The sequence below is a fragment of the Alligator mississippiensis genome, chromosome 3 (assembly GCF_030867095.1).
Source record: "Alligator mississippiensis isolate rAllMis1 chromosome 3, rAllMis1, whole genome shotgun sequence".
Classification (NCBI taxonomy): domain Eukaryota; kingdom Metazoa; phylum Chordata; order Crocodylia; family Alligatoridae; genus Alligator; species Alligator mississippiensis.
Window position 1 is genome coordinate 7,777,612 of NC_081826.1, and position 24,387 is coordinate 7,801,998.

The 24,387-nt window shown below is 41.8% G+C and overlaps 1 protein-coding gene across 2 annotated transcripts in view; it reads left to right on the forward strand.

Annotated features, from left to right (window-relative positions):
• The window catches only part of AGO2 (argonaute RISC catalytic component 2), an 87,338-nt gene that overhangs the window by 42,144 nt on the left and 20,807 nt on the right, over positions 1-24,387 (forward strand). Inside the window, exons 4-16 of one of the 2 annotated variants that reach the window (XM_059723708.1) lie at positions 561-745; positions 2,306-2,442; positions 2,595-2,729; positions 5,787-5,874; positions 7,966-8,113; positions 8,287-8,406; positions 8,792-8,914; positions 11,400-11,533; positions 12,918-13,102; positions 15,715-15,874; positions 19,819-19,909; positions 21,730-21,924; positions 23,685-23,819. In XM_059723708.1, the coding sequence (XP_059579691.1) occupies positions 561-745; positions 2,306-2,442; positions 2,595-2,729; positions 5,787-5,874; positions 7,966-8,113; positions 8,287-8,406; positions 8,792-8,914; positions 11,400-11,533; positions 12,918-13,102; positions 15,715-15,874; positions 19,819-19,909; positions 21,730-21,924; positions 23,685-23,819 (1,836 nt within the window). The remainder of the gene's footprint in view (positions 1-560; positions 746-2,305; positions 2,443-2,594; positions 2,730-5,786; positions 5,875-7,965; positions 8,114-8,286; positions 8,407-8,791; positions 8,915-11,399; positions 11,534-12,917; positions 13,103-15,714; positions 15,875-19,818; positions 19,910-21,729; positions 21,925-23,684; positions 23,820-24,387) is intronic. The other variant, XM_059723709.1, reaches the window with a different exon arrangement.

The window sequence follows — 24,387 nt, forward strand, 5'->3', positions numbered from 1 at the left end:
AGTCCAAACTGAAGGTGATGATAGGCCAGGTTTAATTCTGCCTACACAGAAGCTGACTTTGCAAGTATGAAGTTGGTAATTGTTATGCTTGGTCTTTATCTTAGGCTGTATCTGCTTTCCCATAGATGAGGGCAATTTCAGCCCAAAAGCTTGTCTAATTTCTATCCCAACTATGTAACTGGTTTAGTAAAAATACTACAAATAAATCTTGCTTTTCAGACCATCTCCGCCATAATATCACTATAACAAACATCTGCAAGCAGGCCATGGTATTTCCAGTTTGTATTTGATAAAAGAGCACAGCCAAGATGTTGTGTTGCCTTACAGCTGTGGAAGCGGGAAAGCACATCCCTGGAAAAGCCAGCTTAAGGAAGTAGATGTAAATTAATGGCTTATAAGTCTCCAACCTTTGCTGTTTACATCACTGGCTGCTTTTGTGTGTTCTCTTCAGTGGGTTATAGTGCTGCCAAGGGGAGTTCTCGGTTTCTAACAGCCTTTTACTTTTTGTCTTAAATCAGAAAGAATCATCTGCCTGCCTTGTTTTCCCTTTGCCAATGTTGCAGGTGGAGTTGGAGGTCACACTGCCAGGAGAAGGGAAGGACAGGATATTTAAAGTGGCTATCAAATGGATGTCCTGCGTGAGTCTGCAGGCTTTACATGATGCTCTTTCTGGTCGGCTGCCAAGTGTTCCTTTCGAAACCATCCAGGCACTGGATGTTGTGATGAGGCATTTGCCTTCCATGAGGTGAGAAGAAGGCTTTGAAAGCCTTTAGAAAACTTATCATTTGAACTGTTTAAATGCCTTTTCTACTTTAACATTTTTTATTTTTTTTATGGACCCAGCAGCAGCTACTCTTGCTGTTCTGTTTGGAGAGCTAACCATGAAAGAATTGGTGCTGTTACTTGAGGGGGGCTGGTGACAAAAGAGGGTCTACATCACAAAAGAGATCATGCTAATTAGTGTGGTACACAGTAGTGCCAGTACAGTCAAGCCCTGTTGCCATGTTTGCTGTGTCATATCAAAGAAGGGTTGTCAATGCTGCTGTTCTCCAGTCCAGAAAGCACTCATTGCCATGTCCCAAGAGTCTTGAGGAGCCCAGATTTATTCTTCAGCATAAAACTTAGACAAAACATCAATTAAAGCAGTTCCTCTTCTCACTAGCTGCCAGCAGCTTTTTCCTTCTCCTCTAAGAACTGAAAGGTAGCATATGCTCTTCCCTTCAATCCTCTTTCTTCAAAGCATCCTGTAAGAAGCTGTTTGTAACTGAAATGAGCTATTTGCTGCTTTTCCAGCAGGGTCTAAAATGGTCTGGGGATGGTTTTGGCTTAGCTCTTCTAGACTTTATTCTTATGACAAAGTGGCTTGCAACTTTAATGAGATGGCTTTGTGCCTATTTCTGGGGAACTTCTCCCAAAGTACAGGAGACTATATAAAGGGGCTTGTTTGAAAAATCAAAAAGCTGGGTGGTTGGGGCTGGCATCTGTGGCTGATTTAGAAGCAGGATCTGACATTTGATAGTGAATTGGAGATGATAGGTCATTCCAGGATAAGTCATTGAAGACTCTGGGAATGAAGATAAGCTGATTTTGTTTGATGTGGTAGAGGAGGTGGAATTAGAATCGGACTTGGAAATGGGTTGAAGAGGTGAGGATTAGGAAATGTGCAACTAGGAGGTTCATTGGGTCTTCATTGTGGAAGCTGAAGTCATGAGAGGTGAGTCTGGAAGATTTAAAGACTAGAAGAAAAAGTTAGATATGAAATTGGAGAACCTTCTTATGGACAATGATCAGCTAACATTAGACAACTTGTATTGGGTACCTTCAGTGACACTCTTCCAAATGCTAGCTAATGTCACCTACTTAAATAGTTACATTATCTCAGATTTCTTTAAAACCTTGCTCACTTGCTTTGACACTTACTAGAGAATTAAATGACTTCTCTAAGGCCAGATTTCTATCTCAGTTACGCTGGTAACTTCAAAGTAAGCTATTTCAGTTGGAAAATGGGAATTACAAATAGGATAAACATTGAGTTCCTTTCTTTGACTTATGTGACAGAACGAGCTTTTTAGGTAGTCAGGTAAAGGATACTTAAATGCCAAGAGCAGCAGAATGGTTGCTTTCTTTGACAGGAGTCTAACCAACAGACAGCCATACAGGAAGGAGCTGGAAGGATTTAAAATAACCAATTAAGTCAAATCTGTAGTTTTTTATTTGTTCTTGTTCTTTTACTGTATAGTTTCCCCCAATTTTGGTTTGTTGAGCTGATTCAATAGCTATAATGGATTTATGTTCCTGATTTCAGGTATACCCCTGTGGGGAGGTCTTTTTTTACTGCCTCTGAAGGGTGCTCAAATCCTCTGGGTGGTGGCAGAGAAGTTTGGTTTGGATTCCATCAATCAGTCAGACCTTCACTGTGGAAAATGATGCTTAACATTGATGGCAAGTACAGCACTATTTCTTCAGTTATGTTCTTTTCTGTTAATTTAAAATGAACAAATTGAATCCCATTTTTGGACTTCTCAGGAACCTAAGTTACGTGAAATCTGCCTTGATTTAATTAATTGTGCAGCCATGTTTCTCTTTGTCTGTAGTGTCTGCAACAGCGTTTTACAAGGCACAGCCAGTAATTGAGTTTGTATGTGAAGTTTTGGATTTCAAAAGTATTGAAGAGCAACAGAAACCTCTGACAGATTCCCAAAGGGTAAAGTTTACCAAAGAAATAAAAGGTAAGAATTAAACAATAGATGCAAAGCTTCTTAATGCTGTTTTATGATGTCAAGTTTTAAGTAGAGATGCACCGATATATTGGTCTATATCGGATCAGCATCAACAAAAGGGAGATCGACATTATCGGCAATTGGCTTTTTTTGGCTGGTGTAGCCAATAATGTCACCAATAAATGTTGCATGCTGCCCCCCATGCCCCTCATCTTCCCTTCCCCTCCCCACATGCATTCTTCTCCTCCCCCCCGACTTACAGGCCAGCACTGGTGTCCAAGCTGCCGGGCTGCACATCGGCAATCAGATCTGTATCGGCCAATATGACTGGTTAATAATCGGCTATTTGGTATCAGCCAAAAACATCTCTATTGGTGTACCCCTCTTTTCAAGTAGCTAAGGAAGCTTTTATTTGCTAAGGGAGTTTTATTTTCCTATTGGGAGAGAAAATGACTGCTAGAACACTGCCCCTGTGCTCTTGGGCAGAGATTACAGGCATCTTATGACAGATGCATTGCAAGACTTCTAGAACTCCAGTGGTCAGGTCTGTATTTCAGCCCTTCCTATTTTTCCTTTTGCCATGTGGCTTTGGAGCCCATATTTATCCTTCATGTGACTCGTGAAATCAGATGGTTTGTCTGCAAGCGTAGGTCTGTGGTTTTAAATTTACTTAATTAGATCACTACAAAAGGTTATATGGGCAGTTATTTCTGCTTAAGTTTATTTAGTTTAGGAAAAGTTAATTTGGAACAGGTTTAAGATGAACTGAAATAAGTATTTGCACAAGACTATACCAGTTTAACTAAGCAAATTTAACACAATACATTTTATTGGTACAAGTCCATGTGTAAACAAACCTAATTGCCTTAAAGTTCGTTTGACTATTAGTAGCATTAACCTGAGCTTTTGGGCTTGTCTAAATCGGTAAGAATTACCAAAAATAGGTCAGAGTTAACCTGCCTGTTTTAGTTGAAACAACAATTGCCCGTGAACCATACTTTCTAGTCTAGGCCAAATTCTGTTCCTGGTTTTACTCCTCGAGCTGGTCAGGCACTGCATCCTGCTGCTGGGGGGTTAATGGAGAAGCCACAGGGTTTTGCTTTTTTACCCTCACTGTAGCTGCCTGTGCAGTCCCTGTGAAATGCCATACTTACTGGTATTTTAAAGAAAAGTTGGGGATTTTTGTGGGTGTTTTTTTTCCTCCCCTTCATTTCACCTTCCAAAAAACAAAGTGCAGGTCAGTGTGTGGTATGCAAGAAAAAGTGTGTTGCAGTTGGAACTGAACACACCTGTACAATTAAGGGTACAGTTCAGGTTTTAAATTCCCTTTTTAATACTTTAAAAATAAAGCATGGGAAAAATTTTAGGGGGATTTTTTTGGAAAGTTCAGGATCAAATAATTAGCAGTTTAACTTCTTTTCCCCAGTGACTGTAGGTTTTTCAATTAACATGTTTTTTCAGCATTTTCAGAATTCACAATTTTACAGGCAGTTCTTTAAGTGCTCACTTATAACATATGTTTCATACTTGTGGTATTCATAATGTCCCTGAAAGAGCCAACATCTTTCTGAACACTGTGACAGGACATTAAAATCCTTGGGTAACTGATATCACATAGTTCCTTTCTTTGGTGAACCTAGTTTTTATGGTGCTTTAACAGTCCCAACTGAAAACAGACTTTTTTTTACCGTAATTCTGATTTATCTAACACATTAGAAAGGATGAAAAGAATTTTAAATTTGCCGCTTAGACTACTTATGCTACCTATTTCTAAAAAAAAAAAAAAGATGCTAGTATCTTTAAATGGCAAATGCCTATAAAGAGGGAAAAGACGGAATCTTTAAAAAATATGGCTCAATGCATTATCCAGTCCTTTGTATTTAAGCTTTTAAAATTATTTTAATCCCATATTTCATCATGCATAGTAATGGTATTAGAGGTGCACCAATATATCTGCCCGTATCAGATTGTCACTGATAAAAGGAAAATTGACATTATTGGGCATTGGCTTTTTTTGGGGGGGGGGTGGTAACCAGTACCATCACTGATGAATGCTGCGTGCATGCATGCAACCCAGCAGTGCGGAGAGCAGAGTCCAGCTGGTAAGTCTGGGAAGGGGAGTTCAGGGGCAGATTGAGGCCCTCATGATGGAGTGAGTGGGGCAGGCACTGCCCAGCTGGGGCAGGGCAGGGTGCAGGATGGAATTGCACTGGCTCATCAGGGGTACGTGGGGCAGTGGCTCACCGCTGCTGTGCACATCCCAGAGGGAGGCGTGGACGTCATTTGCCCCCATGATTTGTGTGTGGGGTGAGGGTGGGCTGCCCGCCGTGGGTTGGGTCAGGGGTTGTACTGGCCGTTTCCTGGTGAGGGTCTGGGCTAGGACTGCACTCAGGGCAAGCAGGGGCAGACCAGGCAGTAGTGGGGCTGGGATGGGGGAGGGGCTACAGTGAATTTTGGGGTGGCTGTAGCCCACCCTATAGCCCCCCTCCCAGCACTGCCACTGCCTGCCTGACCCGAGTGCAGCCTAGGTCCATCCCTCCTGCCGGGAAAAGGCCAGCACTGGCCCTGAGCCCACAGCGGGCAGCCTGCTTTTGCTCTGCACACATCTGTGGGGCACATGCCCCCCCATGTCTCCCCTGGGGGTGTGCACAGTGGTGGAGAGCCACCCCACCTCCCAGCGCCCCCCAGATGAGTCGCCTACAGCTCCATCTCATTCCCTGCCCTAGTTGGGCAGCTCCCTCCCTCACCACGGGGGCCTTGATCTGTCCCCCCCCGTCCCCTCACAGACTTACCAGCCAGATGCTGCTCTGCACACTGCCGGGATGCATATTGGCTATTGGACTGGTATCGCCCAGTAAGGCTGGTTAATAATGGGCTATCGGTACTGGCTAAAAATTCTTTATCAGTGCACCCCTAAATGGGATAATCCATAAATTAAGAGTTTTAGTTGATCATAAATTATAACAAGCATGTAACAGTGGTACAAAAGTCCCAAATTTTGGGTCTAAAGGACTGAAAATGGTTTTTGAAGAAGCAGAGTAATAATTCTTGTTTTCAAATTGTTAGGTCTAAAGGTGGAGATAACACACTGTGGACAAATGAAGAGAAAATACAGAGTATGCAATGTCACCAGACGACCAGCAAGTCACCAAACGTAAAATACTTCATTTTTCTATTCTTTCTTTTAAATGTAAAATGAATGTCTTTACATTTCTGGAAGCTTAGATTAAATGCTGCTTCTGCAAATCATCCAGCCTGTCTGACAGATATGTATAACAACATAGTAAGATTTCACAGTAAAACCATGCTTTCACTTAGAACATCTCTTCAACATACACTGCTGAAAAAGGCAAGAAACTAATTTCCGATTTTTTTAATCTTTTTGTTAATGAATTCAAGGTACCATTGTTAATGCCTTCATTCTAAGTCCCATCACTAGTTTACACCTAATATATTTTATTTCCTTGTGGATTTCACCACCGCAGGGGGAGAAGCGAGTCCATTGATGACAGTCCTTCCAGTGACTGGCTAGTAGGAAAGTGGTAGTGAATTGTGATAGACACTCTGTTATATCAAACACTTACCCCTTCCACATACGCCTGATTTTCTTCTCGCTTTCATTTACTTAGTTAGAACTAGAGCTGATTGACATAGAATAAGTCGGAGCTATGTTCCATTGTGTCTTGGCAGTCAAGGATTTGTCAGGCACTTCTCTTAGATTTTGGTTATCCTCATGACAGTTATGTTTCATCAATCTGCTGCACTTCTGTATTATTTTTAGTACTCTAGAATGCTAGCTAAGAGACTTACAAGTTAACTTCAGAAGATCCTGACTTGAGCAATCCTTAAGATCCTGACTTTAGCAATCCTTTGGTATGAAGAAATTCAAAGAGCAGGGCTGAAGTAGTCTTTTTTTGTTTTCTTTTTACAATAAAACTGTTGGACAAGATTAACACCTACTGATAGTTAACTGTATGGACCTCTTCTTTTTTCTTATTTGATGATGATGCACTGTGTAACTAGTCTAAATAGACAAGACAAGTCAATGAATGGATTAATCAGCTGTTGGTATTGATACCAATTAACTGTTGGTATTGACTATTGTCTTCTAAAAAAAAAATAATGATGTGATAAATGGTAAGTTAATTTGTCATTTTAAAGCAGCACACCTTAAACCTCGTTGGGGTCTTGGAGAACTAAATCGTATATGGCACACTTATTTCTTAACAGTAAAATGCCTAAATTTTTGATTTGTGAAGGACTCTGTTTGCTTTCATGAGATGTAATTCCATCTCTTGGCAGAGAAGTTTCTTAAAAACATTTCACAAATACGTGAAACTTGCAGGACCAGCATCTTCTAATGTATTTAATCTAACAATATATAGCTTTATGAAGAGCTTTTTAATTTGATTGCTTTGCTGTTATCTCCTCCAGTATTAGATTTTATAGTAGATCCACTGTTTTGCGTGACATGGGCACACAGACAACAAAGATGCACGTTGTGGCAGGGTAACAGTGACAATCAGTACTGCCAAATTCCCAAGTCTAGGGTAGCAGATCAGAGCTAGGGTACACTCCCTCCCCTTGCACAGCCAGATAGGGGCAAGCCATGCCTCCTTCCCCTCATGGGGCTGGATCGGGGCCAAGCCAACCCCTCTTGCCCTCCTGCAGGGCTGGGTTAGGGCCAAGCCAAGTCCCACTCCACCTCATTGCTAGATTGTGGCTGGGCTACTCCCTCCAGGCAGCCGGATGGGGCCCTACCACCCCCTTTCCCAGGTACCAGATTGGGACCACCTACTGGGTTCAGCCTGTGGATGGACTGGGCACTGCTCACCTGGCCTGCCAGGCAAAAAGGTTGAGCACCACTGCAACACACAGTCTATTTTGGGTCTCCTTTAAAAGAGGTACGCTAGTGTCTGGAATAGAGCTCTCCAAGTTGTTCTCTTTTAATGGGAAGTACAAAATTAGAGAATTTCATTGCAGGTGTTCAAGTTCCTGCCAATCTCTCCACTGAAAAGTGGATATTGAGGTGCGCGAGGGGGTTCTTTTTGCATTTGGAGGCCAAACAAGTTTCATTTTCATTCTCTGCTCTCCTCCCCTCCCTCCAAAACCCATATGCTTGCTATCATGGGGTTTTATTTTATGTAACCTTTCCCTGTGGGCTACATTGCGTTGTGCCAGATTTCATTACACAGAAATGTTGTATACAAAATAATGGCTTGTTTTCATGTTTGGTTTTCTACAGATTCCCACTTCAGCAGGAGAATGGACAGACAGTTGAATGCACTGTGGCTCAGTATTTTAAGGATAGGCACAAGCTGGTTCTGCGCTATCCTCATCTTCCATGTTTACAAGTTGGACAAGAGCAGAAACACACATACCTTCCTCTTGAGGCAGGCAAACTTTCATATAAATACTATGCTTTTGAAAGAGAAATGAGTTAAAATGTTTTAGGATTTTGTGTCTGCAGCCGTCATGCTATTTAGCATTGCGTGCATAAACAGAGGAAAAAAAGTTAACATGCCTTTTGTATGTTTTAAATTGAATTTGTGTGGGCTTATCATAGGTGTGCAACATAGTGGCAGGACAGAGGTGTATAAAGAAACTGACAGACAATCAAACTTCCACTATGATACGTGCAACAGCAAGATCAGCACCTGACCGCCAAGAAGAGATAAGCAAATTGGTAAGTGTGTGGTGAGAACAGAAATGCAAAGTGTAGAACGCAGTTTTTCTCTTGTAGTTACTAAGAGTTATTTTACCATTGATTAAAATAACATTTGCTTCATTGCAAGTTACTTAAAAGTATTTATACTATCTGCAAAGTGGGCCTCTGATTTTCTTTGGGGGGGGGCTGTTCTGGATATCCAGGGCCAAATTTTCATGGGTAGTAAAAATCCACATCTCCATGGGGAGCTAATGGGCTCTGTAAATACTTGTCATCACTCAAATTTAGCTCTCAGTAGCTCAAGTTAGGTACCAGCAATAAGGTGATGCTTTGGAAAAAATTGGATCACATGAGAAGCCCTGTTTTGCCTGTTGGAATATTTATTTATTTATGTCTATTTTAGATGCGAAGTGCAAGTTTTAATACTGATCCTTATGTTCGTGAATTTGGAATAATGGTCAAAGATGAAATGACTGATGTGACTGGTAGAGTCCTGCAACCTCCTTCAATCCTTTATGGAGGCAGGGTATGTAAACAGACATGTGATTAAAGTAATTATACTGATGTTTGATGTGGGATATAATGGCATGAATGGATATAGTAGTTCCATAGGACTTGTCACTGAACATTTATTTCCTTCAAAGCCTTCATATACATGATCTAGTTGTAATCCATGCTAGATGAGTAAATTTAATCCCTGCGGGGATAATTTCATTATTTGGCACCCTCAGCAATTGGGGGAGAGAGGAAGGGTGTCAAGTCCTTACCTCCTTGAGTAGGGGCTGTAGTAGTGGTGTGGGTTTCTGCCACGGCAACACAGGCTCCCTCATCAGGCTGCTGCCATTGTAGTGGGGGCTCCATTGGGACTTGCCATTTTGGTGTTCCCGCTCTCCACTGACTGACACCCCCCACCCCCCCGAATCAGCACCCATTTCTCCTCTGCTTCTCCCTTTCCTCCTCCCAGCCACTAGCCTGGAAGTATATTACTGGTTATCCCCATTTCATAGATATAGAAACTCAGGCAGAAGTTTTTTAAGAATGGCTTTGGTTTTTTGTTTCCTCTGATTTTTGGTACCCATTGTATGATCCCTGGGTTCTGACTTTCAGACCTGTCAGATCCTTTTGAGTGGTTATGAATGGATATCAGCCCTGAAAATTGTTTGTATTCTGGTAGCACCAAAAAGATACCTGTTAAGAATGCATAGTCCCTTTGTGCTACTCTCACAAAATTAGTGAGTATATGAAAGTTTTATAGTGTATGTAGTGTAGAAAAGTCTGAAAAGGCAATATGTTTCTTCTCCCTTAATCTAATATCTCTGCCACAAGCTTATGATTCTGCATATTCAAACTAGAGACCCAGTGAGGTGGGTGAGGCAGATCCTGATCCAAATTGGTTGGTCCCCCTGTGGTATCATCTTATTTCCAGTCTTCAGAAAATTAGTTTATAGAATGACCTCTTTATATTAGAATATTTGCAGGCACAGTTTAAATTACACTAGATTTCTCCAAGAGTCCTCTACTGTGTCATTTCTCACAACTTCATAGGTTTTCAGTGCAGGCTTGAGAAAAAGCCTGTACCACCAATCTGCATCTGGAAATATGGAGTTAACTCCAGGGGTGAGAGTGTCCTCAAACTGTCATCTTCTTCCGTAAATACTAGGGCAGATGCACAGATAAGCACCAAACCCATCACACCTCCAGAACACTAAATACCTATAAGGGAATTTCCAGTTTCAGATTGAGTTTAATTTTTTTCTTCTTCTCTTGCTTATATAACTAGCGATCCTGGAGGTCAGGGGTATCAAAGGCATGGCCCAATGGCTGGATCCCGCCCACAGGGCCCTGTCATCCAGTCCCTGGTGCTGCTTTAGGTCTTGGAGTAGACTCACAGGTTGCACACGATGCATGTGGGACTGCCCCTGCATACAGGGCCTAGCACTTGTCTCACAGTGCATGCTCCAGCCAGTCCAGCATCTGTGCTGCATATGCACCTTGGGGTGGCCATCGTGTGCAGCATGGGTCCTGGAGTGGATACCACAGGGAACCTAGGTCCTGGAGTGAGCTCTGTGGACACTTGATTCAACATACAGGAAAGGGGATGGTGCATATGCGCAATCCGGCCCATGGACTGGCCATGTGCTACTCATCTGGCCTGCAGGACCGGATGAGTTTCGTACTCCTGCTTGTAGGTGATTCACAGAGATGTCTGAGCCAGGGAATGAAAGAGAATGCTATGCAGGTCTATAATTCAGAAACCAGGATCTCTTCTCACCTTTCATAGATATTTTTTTTTCTGTAACCTTGCACAAATCATTGAACCTCTACATGCCTCTGTTTACCAATGTGTAAAATCTGGATATTATTTTTGTCTGTTTTGGCAGTTGTAAGGATAAGTAAATTCTTAGGAAGTTCACTAAGCTCTTGGGAACTATAGAAATTCAGACTTTTTTACCAAAGGTTATTACTCTTCTCACCTGCTGCCCTCACAAACTCTAATTGTTTTGTATAAGTTACACATGAAGGGATTTACATATGAACAAAAAATTACAATTTAAATATTAAATTGAATTGTCTCTAAAGCTTTAGTTTCCCAGCTGGCCGGACTTGCATATTGGAGGTATGTTGCTATAGTGATAGGATGGATAATGATATTTGTAAGACTGAAATAAAATGTATACATCACCATTTCTGAGAGAGGTTACTAGCTGTGTTTTGTCCAAAGACCGGCAGAAAGCATGGTATGGTGGCACCTTTTAAAGACGAACTGGTTCAGAAAAGCTTTTGTAAGTGACAGCCTTCTTCGTCAGATGCTACATGATGAAGTAGTTTGTCGTCTATGGCCGCTTCTGAACCAGTTAGTCTTTAAATAGCACCATGCCTCGCCTTCTGCCTAAATTTCTGAGAGATTTCAGACTAAGGATAGCCTTGTTTTTGGAATGAAAAAGGGGCAGAAGGATTATTAATTTTTGTTGTTAACATGAACTATCTCCCATTTCTTTACTTTTTTCTAGAATAAAGCAATTGCTACCCCAGTTCAAGGAGTCTGGGATATGAGGAATAAACAGTTTCACACTGGAATTGAAATCAAGGTTTGGGCAATTGCCTGCTTTGCTCCCCAACGCCAATGCACTGAAGTTCATCTTAAGTAAGTGTGTTTCTTCTTCATAGATTTTATTTAACATAATGGTTTCAAAACTCATGGGTCATGTAGAAATATTATTGTTTTTATACTTTTTATAACAGTGTTTTGTAATTCTTTATTGAAAAACTTTCTTTGTTATACTCTCCCTCCCCCACCACCTTTTAGATGCTGCCAGCTACAGGATTTGATTTGATTTTTTTTCTTGCTCACAAATGTTGAATATTATATTTGAAATGGTGTAGAACCTAGTACGGCTTTGGTAGGTTGTTTTTCTCCTCCTCTACTAGTATCATAAAATCCTCAACTTCAAAAGCAGTTTATCCATCACTGGGTATGGCAGTGTCTGTCCTGATTACTATGCAGTAGAAACTAACAAAAGGTAAAGAAGACAGTTGAAATGAGATGGTGAAGTAAGTACTTAACTGAGCATTTTTCAAAGAGTCTGTATCTGCATTGAACCTATTTAAAAATACTTGGTTAGCTTAAAAATTCAAATTTATGCCTCACTTTCTGTTAGCTACAGTTAAAACACTGTTCAAATCTGAAAGATATAAAGGGAATTTTCCCCCCCAATTAGTTGGTTTTTGTACCTGAGAGTACTTTGCTTAGTCAGTTTCCCCGTTCTGTTTTTGCATGTCATTCACAATGCAACAGGGAAGAAAATAATTAAAAATAAATCATTTCATGGCTAAATGAGAATGCTTGCTTCATCTAAAAAAGATGCCAGACTGAGAAGCAGAGCTTGGGTTCCTGATGGATATGGGTATAGTCAGTTTTCCACTCTCTCCAAGGACAAATTCCCTGGAGAACTATAATGCCTGAAGCCCTGGTGAAGTAGCCAGGTGAGCTGCAGCACCTGCAGCTACAACTCCAACTGCAGCCATGGAGGAAGCAAGAGGAGCAGCAGTGGTTTTAAGTCATGACTGCAAGAGATAGGTCCCAAGGAATGGGTCTGTCCCCATCAAGTGTCTGGCCTGAACTGAGTGATTCATCTCAGAACTTAATGGATACTGCAGGAGCCTGTCCAGGATGCAGATAAGCCGAAGACCTACAAGGAGGAGGAGATGGGAGGCTTGGTTTTAAGAGTGGCTCAGCTCCTGATGTGAACCCAGTGGAGAAGACTGACATTTCTTATTTGGCTTTATTTGAAGGAAGAAGCGACACCAGTACAAAGACCCTCCAGATGGACTATAGTTTTGCTTACCCATCACCGCCACTGCCACTGCCCTGGGCTAAGCCCAGCCCCCCTAATGCCATTCTGCTCGGCCAAATGTTGCTGTTGTATACAAGTTAACATCATTGACAACAATAGGCCTTTACCAACATAGCTGAGAACAGAACTGCATTCTCTGTTCCTTTGTGCTAACTTAATGTGTCTGCATTTTAGGTCTTTTACAGAACAACTGAGGAAGATATCAAGAGATGCAGGAATGCCAATCCAGGGGCAGCCATGTTTTTGCAAATATGCCCAGGGAGCAGATAGTGTGGAACCCATGTTCAGACATTTGAAGAACACCTATGCCGGGTTACAGCTTGTTGTAGTTATTTTGCCAGGGAAGACTCCAGTTTATGGTAAGTGCAAGTTGATTTGGAGGTGGGGGTGAGGGAGGAGGCTAGGCACAGAGTGTGTGTGTGTGAAATTACATGTTTTATGAAAGACTAGGATGCCAAAAATTTTGAAAGCACTTGGATAAAATGTCATAAAGATTTATGGACATAAAGTTTTGTCTCTTTCCTGCTCTTTAGCCTGAACTTTATCCTGAATTTTTATCCATTTCTTTATTTTATACCTATTTTCTCCATTAATATGCCGGCTATCACTGAAGCACATTCTGTAAGTCAGAAAACTCAAGACCACCTCTAAAAGCAAAGCTTTATTTTCTTTCTTCTTTGCTTACAATTGATTAACATTTCAATCATCAGAATCTCTGTCTGTACCTTCAGTCAGCCAAAAGCCTATGCAAATAATAAAAATGGACAAGTACTCAACTGTCTGCAGCTCTCCAAAAATTCTGCCTGCTCAAGCCTCGAGCCTCCTGCGAGAGCTGAGCAAAGAGGTTGCTTTCTGCCAAGATCAGGCTTATTAGAGTTAACAAGCAGATTTGGAATCTGACTGTGCTTCTCTCCCCTCCACCCTTCTCCCCCCCAGTTATTCACTGCAGCACATTAAAGTTTAAAAAAAGTCTAAATAGCCAGGACAGAAAGCATATGTGGATTTCATAGATCAAAACCAGCAACTTGATTTGCACTCGGGAGTAAACTGAGAACAGTACTGTTTGCAGAGTACGTGTGTATTCTGCTTCAGGTGAGCAGGACATACTTGATCTTCCTCTTCCTACCGCTGTGAACTTTCCATCACTTCTGGTAGATGCATTCTCCTTCTTTCTGTCAAAGCCTCCTATCTCAACCATCTCCTTTTCTCAATTTATACCTTGTCATAGGGCAACTTTATCCGTATTTTTCTACGGTTTCAGTTGCAGTCTTTATGCTGATGGCACATTTAACAAAATACACTAAGATGGCCTGTCCCCCTTCATCCTGTCCAGTGTATCAGTTGCTTTATTTGATCTTGCAAAAATTGAACTCCTTACTTTCCCTAATTCTAAATAAAGCCAGCTGGAATGGAGTGATCTGTAAAGAAACAAGGACCAATAAAGAGGAAGGAGCATAATAATTGGATCTCCCTCTTATTTATTTGAGCCTCTCAAGGAGACTGCCGATTCCAAATTACTGTTACCGTTTCAAGTTAGAAATTATTTTGAGTACACAAACTCCCATGTTGTTCCTCTGATACTGGGAAGGGATGCCTCTTAATCTCCCTTAACTGCTGGAAGAGGAGGCACTGGTCTGTTCTACTTCCATAATCTACTTGGTGTCCCTTCTTACCTAGCACAGGAGGACTTCCAGGATTTTTTCCAGTGGGCAGTTTGGCTTGCTTCCCATTGGGATTAGTAATCCAGTAGTTAACTTGCAGCCTGAATTTTTACTGCAAAGGCTGGAAGGGAATGGCGATCATCTTAACCATGGGCAGCTTCTGCATCTGTCATAGTGAGAATAAGAGTTGTTAGCTATTTTAAGAGGGACTTGTGAGTGTCTCTGGAGAAATGTTATGTTCCAGTCTGTTAAACGATGCATTTTAGTTACAGGGAACAAATTTTAATCTAATGAATCAATAACCTTGGAAGAGAACGTACTCATTTGTGGCTGAATGAATGCCACTTGTCGTATTTATTGCACTTCCTATACTAGCCCCTGGTGTTTAACAGTAAAAAAGAAAAAAAAAAAAAAAAAGGATCACTAATCCTAAATATTTCACTTACATTACACGTGTAATGTATCTGCTCAACATAAATTCTTCTTTAGATCCCCAGCATTGTTTTAAATATAAATGGTCGCAATAAAATTTTAAAAGCTGACTTCATGCAGTGCCAAATACTTAAATGCTTACTAGTAAACTTTGTTACACAGGCCTAAATAAACATCTCTTTTAGGCCCTTGATGTTTTCTAACTTTATATGAAATTTGTCACTGAGTGGTCACCTACACGTAGAACAGAACAGGAATTTTATGCCCCTTAATTTTCAAAATAGAACGTTAACTTTGGGGTGACAGTCAGTGCCTCTATACTGTTCTAAAGTTGAGGTAACAGTATAAAATAAAGTGATTAGAATGATAAATATGCCATTATACTTAGGATCCTGTTAAACTGTCTCTTCAGCAGGAAGCAGTTAGAAAATTCAAAAACAGCATGGGTAAATATGTTTAAACTAATTACATTAATAAATTACCTAGGCTAGGAACTGACATTGCATTTGTCCTAGGACAGGTTTTGCCTGTGTTTGCCCCAGAACACAAATATCATGGATTGGTGTAATACACATCACCATTTTTGGCCATTGATTCACCGATGCAATCCCAGGACAACTGTTCAGACAGACTTTGCAATGTCCCAGGACAAACTGTTAGCAATTATTGTCCTGTGAACATTGTTAGGGTTTCTTCCTGTACAACAGACATGGTTATTTGAACTATTGCACTTTCTCCCGGGATAAAATGGTTTCTCCCAGGACAGATGTTTATAGCCTTTGGGGCAGGTGATCATGCCAGAAAGAGTGCCACTTAATGTATTAAATACTTGTATTTAAATATTTGATTAGTTTTTATTTTCTTTTTTGACTTGGTAGCGGAAGTAAAGCGTGTTGGTGATACTGTACTGGGGATGGCTACCCAGTGTGTTCAGATGAAAAATGTGCAAAGAACAACACCGCAAACTTTGTCCAATCTTTGTTTAAAGATCAACGTCAAATTAGGAGGCGTAAATAACATTTTACTGCCACAGGGAAGGTAAGTTATCCATTTTTGTTTTTTAAGGGGAACGTTTTATGTTAAAATAGCCATTTTTCTCCTGCATTTTTATCCAACTTTAAAAACACTCCCCTGCACATTTGGACGTGGCCATTGGGATCAGGGTTGCTTGTTTCAGCAGTTTGCATCTCACTGTTCATTTGTTTTAAAGAGGGGGAGAGAGAGAACAACATGTGTGTTGGAAACTGAAATAAGAGGTTCATTCCAAGGAATCTCGCGCTAGAACTTTTTGCAGTCTCCTACTGGGATTGTAGTAGCCAGCTGTAGCATAAACGCAGGCAAATCAGTGTGCCTCACTTAGCTTACAGCTTGGGTGTGTGTGAAGGCAGTTCCATATGGGAAATTTCTTAAGGAGCTTTTACTGTGGCTGTGAACTCCTGAGTGGCCTTACCAGAGGAAAAATGTGAATGCTGTCTACTATTACAGTAGGTCTTTGGTAGAGAACCAAAATCTGAACTCCAGTGACCTTTAGGGAAGCTCTGATCTGTATCGTCACTTTGGAACCAGAACCATTATTTCTACTAGTCATTTAAAACTTAAACTATAAAGGCTGCAGGGAAGTGGCTCTATACATACTGTATTTGCAGACTTCACGTATCGTTTGTACCTGTATAAACAGGAGCAGGTCCAGGATCATGGTGACGGGGTTGTAGCTGTGTGGCACACGATACAATCAAAGCCACTTCCCCCTCCCACAGTGAAAGCAGGAGTTGCTGCTGCTGTTGTCACCACGCATCCCCTCCTTTTCCTCTGTTGCTGAATTTGGGGAGGGGAAAAGCAAAACAGCAGCAGGCTCCAGAGCTGAAAAGCAGGAACTCCAGGCAGACCCTGTGCTGTAGAGCTCATGTATCTTGCTCCCACATCCGGAGCTGCGCTGACATGATGGTGAGCTCTGAGAGCTCGCTGCAGCACGTGGAACACAGCCAAAGCGGAGTGTGACCAGGCTCCTGCACCCTCTTTGGATTTGCCCCCATATGTAAACTTTCACTGCTGCCGCTGAGCTGAGCTGAGCTGGTTTTGTTTTCATTGCTTGCCGTTCGCTTGATATCCTTAGATGGACAGCAGTAACTCAGTGGATGAGGCATAGGCTTGGAAGGTGTGGGACTATTTTTGCGGTACCTGCATTATAACTGATTTTCAGTGGGATCGTGAACCTTCCCATCTCCAGCCTCTTTGCCTCTGCTTCCCTCTGTGTATTATGTTCAGATCCCTTGGGTTCAGGAGTTCAGGCAAGATAATTCATTTTGGTGTTATAATCTACAAAGTGCTTCACATGCAGCTACAAGGCATTTATTTTAGCATCTGGAAGAAAAGAAGCAAAAATATTTTATTTTTACTTACAAATATTTTTCCCCAGATTTAGTTCTCAGAGTGATGCCCTGGTAACAGCTTTCAGCATAAGTATAGCTCTTGAAAAGTGACTTTGTAGAAGTGTTTTTCTGGGACTCTGTCTTTGTATGTCAATGACTTCTAAATCCGTTTGACTCAGGAAAAAAAAGCCTATTTTTAAACCGTCAGGCCTGCAAACTAATTGGAATCTGAAATTCAGCGTTCTTTCTGGCTCATGCATCATCACCTAATAAATATTCTTTAATTAGAACTGTGCGAACAGATCTTTCGGTGGAAAATGAAGCGCGGTGATACTCAGCCGTTCTGGTCTAACTGTGTAGCATGTGGAGTACTATCACGGATAAAACTATAATACAAAATAGCTTTAGTGAGAGTGTATGTCTGTAAAAATAAATAAATAAATAAAAATGCCACTTTTAGTCCTTGCATTTCCATTCTCAAAACAAAATGGCAGCTATTTCTGACTTAGCTGTGCTTTCAGAAAGTCAACATGCTGCTTCACAGAGATAAGCAAACTTCTACTTGACCAAGCTGAAGGCAATCGGAGAGCAGTTGCTGAAAAGTAATACAGCAGCGAGCACTTAGAAAATATGCTGCTCAGAGGAGAAGCATTTTTCCTTCACATTGTAAAGTGCATTTACTGCACTACGGCCAAATGCAGACAATACACTTTTTTACTGGTACAGGTGATCAGAAACCAGTCTATACCCGTAACAGAACAGAAATTCAGCGCACGGATTGGTTTAAAAATGGCGAAACCTGGTCTAAGATTTTCCCCTCTCACCAAAGGGCAAACGTGTGTTCTGTCTGCTACCCATCTAAACTATGCTGCCTACAGAAAACTGTGTAACATAGATCAACTCCACCTCGGGCTTTTTGAATGTCTGTACCTAGCATAATTGTGGACAGTTGGAAGAAGCATTACATCCGCATAACATTGTAGTAAAAATGTTTACTACAATGTTAGTAAAAATGTAAAAACAATTGCCTGGGGCAGGCTATGCATTTCATGAAACACAAGCTTTATAAATACTTGCTAGCGGTTAAATATTTTTCCCCAGTTTGAGCTTTTCTGCAAAATTCTATGGTGACTTCATAGTAAGAGGAAATACAGGCTTTTCATGCGAGGAGTCTCAACTTTACTTTTTAAAAGCACACCAGTATTTCTGAACAGTCATTTTCTACCCAGAAATATCTGTCTGTTCCTAAGAAGTAGGATGTTTTAATTTGAATGGCGTGTTCTTCCATCCAATCAACTGCCACCCACCTGTGATATGACGCACCCAAAAAAATAAGAATTCTACTTGTTCTTTTGATAAACCGTCCTCTTATGAAAGTATAACTAACCACAGAGGCCCCCCAAAATTCCCGTCAAAATAGTGAAGTTCTGAAAAGGTGGAGTTTTGGTGTTGATTGTAGAGTTACTGTTAATTGGGTATCATTTACTGGTATCCAAAAACATTCTGAATTGTAAAGAGTGTTTAAAATGACCATATCATGGCATCACTTCCTGAAGAAACACTCTGAAATACCTGAGAAATTAAATTTTGAAAAGTAATAGTTGTGTACATTTTGTAGCTACTTCTTCTGAGGAAGCTAAAAGAAAGTATCACATTAGGAGGAGGAGAAATTTAGTCTCTCTGTGATGGTATTTCAGTACACTTTATTGCCTTTTAGAATATCAGCTTTCAAACAGACCTGATGTAGCTAAAAATTCCAAATACAAATATTTAGGGAGGTCCTTAATTAAAAATTACTTTAAAAAAATCCCTGTAGAGTTTCTGATGAACTCAGGCTTTTTTAGTTTAAACCAGAATATTCAGTTTTTTAATGCTCTTAACACAAAGGTCGGCAAGGTTTTGGAGCTGAGCCAATGCGCCCAGCCCACTACTGCCACTGCTACCTGGTTGTGCTGGCACGTAAAGTCCCCTGGCTGCCCACACATAGCACAGTGCCAGTATATACAACTCCCCTCCCCTGCCTGCCTGCCTGCGGTGCAGCAGGGCTATGCAACCACCGCCCATCCACAGCATATACAAAGCCCACCCAGCATTGCATGGGCAAAGCACCCCACCCCCCAGCTCCATGGGCCTGATCCAACCCACAGGGCTATATGTTGCTCACCTCTGTTTCTAATAGCACATACGTTGTTTTCTTTAGAGGAAGTTAAGATGTGCAGAGTACCAAAATGTAACCTGCTTTCAGATGCTATAAGAAGTATGGAGGTACAATTTTCACCTTCTTAGGTCACTTTAGTGAAAGTAGATTGTATGCCCTTTGCCTCAGATTTTTAAAGGTATTTAGATGCCCGATTCCCATGAAAATCAATGAGCACTAGGAGCCTACTGCTTTAAAAACTTGGCCCTTCATGTCTGTGCAGCAGCTAACAGAAAGGGACTCTGATCAGGGTCAGGATGCTACCAGAATACAAACAGTTAACAACAATCATGCTAAACAGATGGTGCATTCCTGCATGACAGGGATGGCTAGGATTCCTCAATTGCCACTTATATAAATTTTTTTCCCAATGTTATGTATACCTTTTGTTCCAACATTTACTTTCTCTTCATTAGGCCACCAGTGTTTCAGCAGCCTGTTATATTCCTTGGCGCAGATGTCACTCATCCACCAGCTGGAGATGGAAAAAAGCCTTCCATTGCTGCAGTGAGTAAATTGTGTAGTAGTCTTGACTTTCAGTCATTTAATTTAAATCTGTTTGGGGTTTTTTTTGGTTGTTTGTTTGGGTTTTTCTAAGCAGTTATATAAGAGTAGCCTGTAAATCTGGTACCCCAGTTATAATGTTAAACACTATTTAACTACATAATCTCCAGAAACTTGTTCTGGAGAATTTTCTCTGGTAATAATTGTTTCATGTTGTGTGAGAGCTTACTGATTGAAAATTACTCTAATACCTTATATAAATAAGTTTGGGGGGGGGTTTCCAGGAGCTTTTTCAGGCTGATAGCAACATTATAATCCACTGAGTGTTATATCCCGTTAATTCACAGTGCTATAGCATTTGTAAATTGCCAGTAAGAATCTCCGTATTGTGCATTTTTGTGAAATTTACTGTCCTTCTTACCTGCCATATGAGGAATAAAGCAACCTGGAAGTGCACGTGGCCAGCCTAGCTGAATGTCTCTAGTCCAGGATGTATTTTATATTTTGCCCCGATCCTCGCTGGGCAGTCTGTGTATTCATTATTCACCTTGAGTTGCATGATATTCTCCGGCAAAGCAACATGCACCAAAACAGGCAGGGGGAGTTTTCCTTCAGTTGCATCCTTTGCTGGAAGTGGGCTAGGGCTGGCGGTTTGTATTCAGAAGGCCAAACCATTTCTCAAATATGCACATTTTAAGGCTTCACAGAAGTCTATGCAGTGTGTAGATAAGACATATTACATATGAATGTTTCACTGCTGGGCCTTCACTCTCCTCTTTCCTGGGTTCCCCTGCAACTGTACAGTAGGGGCTACCCAAATATCTCCATGATGTTCCCCTCCCTCAGGTGTGTGAACATACATACCCCTGGCTTAAGTGCATTAGCAGTCTCCTGGCACTGGGGGGTCTCATTCCAGTCAGCGTTTTGAACTGCCCCCAGAAGCAAAGAGGCAGCCAGTTGTTGGTATAATGAGCTCCCTGTAATCCGTCACAGAGAAGCTGCTGCATTCAGAGATAACAGTAACCTACAAGTGGTTTTTCAAGATAATTAATGCACTGTCATTTGCGAGCTAGATGACTGAGTGACACAGGCGATTGTATCTTAGGCCCCTGGCAGATCTTGTAAGAACATAAGAAGTACCATAATGGATCAACCCCTGTGAGTGGGCAAAATACAGCCCGTGAGCCGGATCTGGCCCACCAGCTGACTAGATCCAGCCTGCAGCTGCCCCCGAGGTGCTCCACTTGGGGCCAAGGCCCACCCACTCGCACCAGGGCAGACCTGCAGTTTCCCACATTTTTCTCCTGTAAAGGAGAAAGCTGTGATTTTTCTCCTTTAAAAGAGAAAAATCCTCATTCTTCTCCTTTAAAGGAGAAAAATTTGCACTTTTCTGCAGCAAATGGAGAACACAGATCCCTGGTCATCAGCCAGACAAATGCAAATGAGGGTTGGGCAGTACAGGCTCCTGGGCACAGAGACCACATGAGTCAGGAAAGAACCAGGGATCCAGCAGCATCCTTGTGGTATGAACCAGTTGTGAAGTCTTTTTTTTCCTTGAAATCTAGGTGAAGTACAGACTTAAAAAAATGTCATTGCAAAACCCTTGTTGTAGCATTATATAGAGTTATAGGTAGACTATTAAATGCTGTACACTTCTTGTAAAATAAACTTTGTATTGATCTTTTTCTTTATGGACTGCATAGATTGTAAAGTAATTCACTGAGATAATCAGATCTTTGTGTGTTTTAAATATTCGTTTTTAAAGTAAGTTGAAAGAAAATGCTCTTTACCAGTTTGGTCTTAAGCATGGTATATTTAAACAGGTCGTTGGTAGTATGGATGCTCACCCTAATCGATACTGTGCCACTGTTCGTGTCCAGCAACACCGTCAAGAAATCATCCAGGATTTGGCTGCCATGGTCAGGGAGTTACTTATTCAGTTCTACAAATCAACCAGATTTAAACCAACTCGCATTATTTTCTACAGAGATGGCGTTTCTGAGGGGCAGTTTCAACAGGTTAATATTTTTGACATTTGAAACTTTCTGATGGAATCCTTTGTTAAATTGGAGTTAGGATGAGTAATGTTTTTCCTCCTAATAGGTCTCGGGCATCAGCCAAACAGTGCAGAAAAAGTGTCCTCCCAGCTTTCAGGATCTTAACTGCTCCTTTACAAAAAGGGCTTCACAATAAATTGTATAATGCCATTCAGTTTGAAGTTTGTTTAGCTTTTAATCCCCTTTCTGCAGTTTTTGTGGTCATGCCAAATCCCATTCCTAATGTCCAGCTTTGTATGAATTTGATGCCTGCATGTCAATAAATAACTTTGATATTTTCTTTCATCATTAAGATATTTTCATTTTTAGAAATTCCAGATTGTATCAGCTCTCATATTACCATGTTTTAATAAGAATTCATTGCAACTTGCTCTCTATTCCCTGGCACACTGCACTCAGAACTGGGGACAAGTGCAAACATTAAGTATTTTATATTTAATTTCCTACTCTGAAAAACATTCAGGTTGTAGTCTGTTCAATAGACCACTCAGTTGTGCCTTTTTATCTGTCCATTAATAATAGGTTGCATGCCACAATATTTTTATAATGTAGGCATTGTGTTTGGAGCTTTACTGATACGTTAGTGGCCCATTGGGTCTTGCTTCAAGGACCTGACACATGATTTATTTTCACAAAGTGAAAGATTTACAGGTTTCCCTCGATTTTAATGCGGGTTCTTTATGTGTAAATTTGCTCTTATGTGATGAGCATATTTAGACCCATAATTTGTTATATGCGAGGTAAATTCACTCTTATGCAATCAGCATGGATGCACTGCCCCAACACTCCCCTCCCCCCACAGACTTACCTGCTTTTGGGGAAGGGCTGTGGCCTCACTCGCCCCAGCTGCCGCAGCCTTGGGAGCAGCCGGTGCCAGCGACCTGCAGCTGCTGCGCTTCACCATGCTGTGCCCCGAACCCCCCAGGGCTCCGCCTATCCCCACTCACCCCAGCTCCTGCTGCAGCTGCCTCGGGAGCAGCCGATGCCAGCTGCTTGTAGCTGCTGGGCTGCACTGTGCCCTGGTACAGGCAGCTGGTGTTGGCTGCTCCCAGGGCCACTACAGCTGGAGCTGGGGTGAGTGCCATGCCCCGCACCGCCTGGGGCTCTACTCATCCACACACACCAGCCTGTGGTGGAGCAGCCCTGGGAGCAGCTGACATCAGCTGCCTGCAGCAGGGCACAGTGAAGCAGCTACAGGGAGCTGGCATCCACCACTCCCAGGGCAGCTGCAGCAGGAGCTGGGGTGAATGGGGACAGGCAGAGCCCTGGCGGGCTTGGGGCATGGTGCAGCCCAGCAGCTGCAGGCAGCTAGTGCTGGGATGAGCGCTGCTCTGTTCCCTCTGTTCGGCTGCCTTGTGCATCTCCGGGAGTGCCACCCATACCCCCGCCCCTTTCCTAGTCCCAGCCTTACTCCTCCCTCCCTCTCTCACCGCCATGGGAACCTATCCCTAGTTCTTACATTATAAAGTGGGTTCCCTTTATGCAAATTCAGTTTATGCGCCGTTCTCCAGGAACGCATGTACCGCGTAAATCAAGGGAAACCTGTAGTGTCTCTTCCTACACATGTTTATGTATGCAGATCTCTCCCTCATTGGCAGCACTGGGAGGGCATGATTTAGAGGGGACAAAATGCAAATGATATGGCAGTTTTTAAAAGTAATTTTAATGCTGATTTTATCTTTGCAGTCCATATTGATCACATTTTTGTTAATTTGTTTTAGGTTCTCCATCATGAACTGTTGGCTATCAGAGAAGCATGCATTAAATTAGAAAAGGACTACCAGCCAGGAATTACATTTATTGTTGTGCAGAAAAGGCATCACACGAGACTCTTCTGTACAGACAAAAATGAACGGGTATATTCTTAATATTTGCCTGTCAAGGACCAGCATATTGCCTGAATCCCCCTACATGTATCAAAGCTGCCTCTTACTTAAATAAATTTTAATTCACTCATTTCCATTTAAATTACATTATCTGTAGATTAATCAATATCTTTTACCATCTGGGAAGAAATCTGTTTTTCTCTAACTACTTGTGGGCTTTGGGTTAAATATCATGGGCTGAAGTAGAGTTGTAAAACTCAAATGAGTTGGCAAGCTGAGTTCAGCTTGTGTGGCTTCTCACTGGAGCTGCCAGAGCTGCTTTGTCAGCACAGGCGCCATGCACAGGTTAACACGGCTTGCTGCCCCACCACTGATTTGCATGCTGAGCTGCGGTCAAGAATCAGAAATTCTGTGGCATGGGCAACATGGCTGGCTGCACCGGCACAGTAGCTTTTGGAGCTGTGATTAGAAGCCCCGTGGGCCAGATCCAGAGACAGCTCATCCAGCCAGAGAGAAGCACTGCAGGACAGATGTTTGTCCCCCCTGGGCTGAAGGACTGGCCAGCTTCTTTGTTCAGAAAGCAACATTAATGGGCATT